Below are 5,712 nucleotides of genomic sequence, written 5' to 3' on the forward strand. Positions count from 1 at the left end.
CTCATTATTTTTATTTTTCTCTTTACAATTCTTATAATAAAACACTTGACAAAATAGAAATAATTTGAAGAGAATGCACTTTTCCTAAACTTTGAAACTAGGTTTATTTATTATTTACAATACCTACAATCAAAACGTTCTGAGATGTTTTCTTTTATGAGAAATAATCTAATTTAGGTAAAAAATTGTAATTTTTGACATATATTTTCAATAAAACTCACAAAATCTATCTTAAATAAGTAAAATAAGACTCGGCGGTGAAATATTGCGACGTATGCAGCATGAAAAATCAATCGGAAAATTCGAGTAGCTTTCCGGGCTTGTCAGCCACWAATTGAAACGAGAAATATTTCTGAATTTTCTCAAGCTAAAGCTCGATAAACTTCGTGTTTGAAAATTTGAAATTTCACCTCAAGTTATAATTTATGAACAAGTATGTATCACATGCGAGAGCCAATTATGGCGCACATTCCTCGCAGCCACTTTCCGTTGAAAATTTCGAGAAAGCAATAAATCAAGCCGATGATTTCTTCAAAATGCACGTCTGCATGCGAACAATACAACAATGAAACCATTAAAAATTTATCCTTTGCCAAATTACTCCCAAACTCGAAAAAAATTATACCCGTTTATCGCTTTTGGCTGCAATTGCACGATGTATTTTTAACGTGTTTATAATAATTTGATTAATGGCTCGAAACGCGTGTTTCTACAAGCAGGTGCTAATTCGCAGACGACTGGCTAGGTCTAGGACTAGGTCACTTTTACTACTAGAATACTACGTTCATTAACAAGTTGTGTGCATGACGAGTTTTTGTCGATAATAGTGAAAAGTCCAGAGGTCGAAGCGATTGGCTCTTGAGGCGTTTGGGCACGTTGTTTCCGGTTTACATTTTGTAATAAATGCAAATTTATCAAATTGACTTTTTACTTTTAAGGATAATTTATGGAAATTGCCACGCATTTCCGTAATTACCGACGAATATATTACAATAAAGATAAGAAGAATAGTGTAAATTTGGCTACTTTTTGTGTTAATAAATGTTAAGTAAATTTTATACAAACTACAATTAAAATTTATTTAAATTTGTGCACGAGAAAGTCGGCCACTATAGGCCACCAGTAATACAGTTGTTTTAAATTTTATAGAATTTACTCATAAACAATGAATAAAGATTTAGGTCACTCGATTAGAACAAATTATTACAAATTTGTAACACTTACAAATCGTTTTTTATCGTCTACAAATTCATTTATTTAAAAAATTAATTTCTCTTTATCGTAACCGAAATTTTAAGCAATAAATAATTTAAATATATTACTAAAATGTAATTAAAAAATATATTTTACTATTCAAAAATTGTTCGAAAATAAATTGAGTTAAAGAACAACCCTGTATATAGTGACTCAACTAAAGTGTTTTTTACATGTCTACAGAAAATATAAATTTATAACTGCTTCTATTCCAATACACTTTTAAATTCTATAAAAACATTAACAATAATAGTAGACATATAGAAGAAATTAAGCTTTGAAAGAGCAAAATTAAAACATATTTAAAACAGAAACATAATAGAATAAAAAATATTAAAAATTAACTAAACATTGATTAAAAAAATTGCTGATCATAGCCCCTGTTGAGGTACAAGTTGAAAAATGTTTTTTAGAAACTATTATTAGTTCAAACGACTTTTCTTTGTGCTTGTTCTTTTATACATATTTTAAATTTATAAACTTTCTGTTTTTTGTTCTTATTGTGCATTCAACTATTTATTTAAAATAAAAAAAAATAATAAGGAAGCTAATAATTTAATTGTAGATAAATCTGTACAGAGTGATTTAATTAAAATGTCTGAGATGGTTAAAAACCTCAGAAAATAAGAATTTAAAAATATAGTGCTTTTTCAATTATTTCTTAAAACCAATTAAAAAAGACTTTTTAACTTAATTTACATAAACACATTAACAACTGTAGACAAAAATAAAAAAATAAGCTTTGAGAAACCAAAGTTAAATAAAACTTAGAACATCAAAGATAATCAAGAAGAAAATTGAAAAATAAAATTGAAACATAAGAGAATTTAAGAAAAAATAAAAAAGTAAAGTAAATTAAACCTTGATGAAAAAAATATCTCATTATCACCCGTGTTGAGCTTCGATTTGGAAAATATTAATAAAATTTATTTTATAATAATAGTGCAGACGTTTTTGAAACCTGAAAGTTTGTTGCTAAATTTTCTCCTTGATTTTTATCAATATTTATAACAAAGAAACAATCAGTAGTACTTTAAAAAATATTGGAAAAAATGTACTTTTTAGGGCTTTAAAACCAAAGATTATTTATTTATTCGTATAATATACAACTAAAGCATTTTGATTTTGTAATATTTTTTGAGTGAAACGAAAGTTTTGATTAAAAATTAAAAATCTTTTTATTAGGTTTGTGGCTTTCTTAGTTTTAAATTTGTTTTTTTTTTAATTGTTTTGTCTATAAACTTGCTGTTTTTTGTATCTTCCATGTTTATATCATACTTTCAATTGTTTATGTAAGATAAAGAAATTCTAATTAAGAAGCTATTAGTTGAATTTTAGATAACCCTGTACAGGATGACTCAACTAAGTTGTCTGAAACTACAAAAAATAAAAATTCAAAAATACAGTGCAAGTTTTATTATTTCTCAAAACCTACTCAAATAGATTTAGCAATATTTTGCTCATGTTTAAATCCCACTAAATTCTATTGTCGTTCAGTTATCTGAGTGAGTCATTGTGGTCGATAGGAAATTCTCTTATTAGAAATTCATGACTGCATAGTGTTCAAAATTTCTTAGAAGGTTTATCAGTTACGTACATGTCATATCATTAAAAATAACTAATATCAATTCCAAATTGCTGTTGACAGTCAAAAACTTCTAATTTCGCATTTTCTTGGCAATTCGAAACAAATTTTACTGCTTTTATGTTTTTCATTCGTTATAAAAACCTTCTACATATTCTATTTCATTAAAATTTTTAAACTCTCAAAAACTGTTCACTTTGGTGATTTGTTTTCAACGACCGAAAACTTAACTCAAAAATCTAACCTTTAAAGAGGCGCCAGAACTCGCGCACCAGAAAAAAATGTTAAGTAAGGTAAGATACCAGAAATATAGAAAAAAAATGTTTAAAAAAATCTATCTATAAAAATTTCGATGTTATGAGAGTTTAAATTTTGCACTTCGACTCTATTTATTTCTGTTGGAAAAATAATTTTCCAAGTTTTTTTGAAGAGGAAACAAGGAAGCTGCCCTAAATTGTAACTCTGTTTAATGTTATTTGTGGCTTTTATTGGCAAAATTTTTGTACCTTTAGTAAATAATAATAAAAAAAACATACAAGACCATCAGTATTATTAAATAGACACAATAAAAATGACAAATGTCAAAAAATAAATGTCAAAATTTCATGTTCCTCTTTTCTTACTTGAAATTTTTCTCTGGGTCGCGAGTTCTGACACTCTGTATATCTGATGAAAAAAGGTTCAAACATTTTTTTGTTTAATTTATTTGAGTGTGATATACAGAATGCACCAGAACTAGCGCCCCAGAGAAAAATGTAATGTAAGGTATTATACCAAGAACATCGAAAAAATGTTAAAAAAATTCTATCTATAAAAATTTATGAGTTATTTATGAGTTATGAGAGTTTAAAATTTTCACTTTTACTCTATTTATTTCTGTTAGAAAAATAATTTTTAAATTTTTTTTTGCCTCAGTCTATTAGAAGAGGAAACAAGGAAGAGGTATCCTAAATCGTAACTCTGTTTAATGTTATTTGTGGCTTTTATTGACAAAATTTTTGTACCTTTACTAAAAAAAACATATACAAGATCATCAGTATCATTAAATAGACATAAAAAACTGTCAAAGGTCAAAAAATAAATGTCAAAATTCTTTTCATGTTTTCATGTTTTCACATTTTTTTCATGTTTCTGGTATCTTATCCTATTTGAATTTTTTTTCTGGGGCGCGAGTTCTAACTCACCTGTATCAAAATCCAAGAGATATAACCCGTGACTTTTGAATCACCCTGTATTATGTCCTAAAATTAATTTCCTCAATTTCTTGTTTTTTTTTTTGCTGTTTTTACGAAATAAAATACACCAAATTGCTGTTTTAAGTCATAAAATGTGATTTTTGATTACCTTGTCGCTGTTTAGTAGATGCGAGTGTAGAGGTTTGGAGTCGTCTCCCGAGGTGTCCCTTTTGGCCATGCCATCATACTTGGAATTTTCCTTTTGTCGTTTGTATTTGGTCCAAAGTACCCTGAGAAATGTGAGCAGTCTCGTCTGATTTATTAATGAATAATTTATACCTTATTCCAAATGCTGTGAGCAACGAAATAACTAACGGAATTAATGTGGCAAAACAAGCAAGGAACAACGTTTGAAGATCATTCAGACCTGAATAAAACAAGTCGAAATATTTTTTCATGAATTTTGTTCCATTACCTGTGTCTACTTCGTCCTCTATGTAATAGCCCGTCCCGTTGTAGAACAGCTCTTTAATTGACTTTTGTGTTTGATTTAGCGCTGGAGTTGGTGGTAGAATTTTTTTGGAAAAATTCGAGGAAGTCTCGACGAAGGTGGTAGCCGTCGTGGACATTTCAGCGTTTAAACCTTTTGTGTTTCTTCATGAATACGAAATTTCACGAGTGCCAATCTAATAACGAGCAAAGACATCAATCAACAAACCCACCCCGACAATTACTCGATTAAATCCACTATTGACACAATTAATAACTGGAGAAAATTTTACCTCGCGATTTGCAACACCCGGAATTCCGGATTGGGTCACATTTTAAACACGGATTTTTTGCTATTCAGGGGTTAACTTTGTATTAAAACGAGAGATGATGTGATGTCGACACACCTCTGGATGCTGTGGACGACTGCGACGCCGCATTACGCCATTGATTCCGGGAAACCGGAGCTAGAGACAGGAGACGAACGAAAATCTTTGAGAAAAATTCACGGAATTCAAGAATTTTGTCTCTGTTTAGGAAAATGTTTGGTGCGTTTTGGGCTCAATTCCGGGCAGTTTCCGGTCAAGGAGCCACGTTTCTTCCTTGCGCTAGTTTCCGGTGATTAGCATCGACCCGGATTCGCACATTTTTTTCCCAAGAACGCACGCTTGATCATTTTTAAATCATAACTTTTTTAAAAATGATTTTTTTTTCGGTGGCAATTCCGGTTATTAAACTTTTGACGCGCAGTTTATCGTTGTGCGACTTAAAAATTATGGGAATTTAAAAAAAAAATGTTTTTTTTTTATCTCAACCTCAACAGATCTCTGGGAATGCTAAAAAAGTCATTCAATTAAGTTTTGAAATGTTATTTTAGATATTTCTGGTTTCAAAGTTTCTAAATCAATTACCGAATCTGTCTGTAACTTTTAAATTACACCAAATTTTCCAGTTTTCTCAACAGTAATCGATTTGTTAGAAAGTTCTACGTACGCAAAGTCCAAAGCATTGTTTAAAAAAATACAGTAATTAATAAAAATTTACCAAAACCAAGTTTTTAATTTATTATTTTATTATTTATATTTTTTTCAAAAAATATATGTTTTACAATAAAATCAAAAAATTGTGAAAATCCTCTAAAAATATCTATTGAGTAGTAAAAACGAGAGTTAATCGGAGTTGTAGTTTCGGCTAGAATTTTTGACTTTT

General features: G+C 29.0%; 1 protein-coding gene across 1 annotated transcript in view; it reads right to left on the bottom strand.

The window, feature by feature from the left end:
- The window catches only part of LOC123016474, a 25,675-nt gene extending 20,760 nt beyond the window's left edge, over nt 1–4,915 (bottom strand). The window contains exons 1-4 of the mRNA XM_044416889.1: nt 4,797–4,915; nt 4,490–4,700; nt 4,354–4,441; nt 4,184–4,304 (exon numbers count right to left, since the gene is read on the bottom strand). Coding sequence (XP_044272824.1) covers nt 4,184–4,304; nt 4,354–4,441; nt 4,490–4,643 — 363 coding nt within the window. The 5' untranslated portion in view covers nt 4,644–4,700; nt 4,797–4,915. The remainder of the gene's footprint in view (nt 1–4,183; nt 4,305–4,353; nt 4,442–4,489; nt 4,701–4,796) is intronic.
- Between the last annotated feature and the right edge of the window lie 797 nt (nt 4,916–5,712).

This window comes from Tribolium madens, unplaced genomic scaffold, assembly GCF_015345945.1.
Source record: "Tribolium madens isolate multiple individuals breed KSU strain unplaced genomic scaffold, Tmad_KSU_1.1 Scaffold_1;HRSCAF=32;Tcas5.2_LG8, whole genome shotgun sequence".
NCBI lineage: Eukaryota > Metazoa > Arthropoda > Insecta > Coleoptera > Tenebrionidae > Tribolium > Tribolium madens.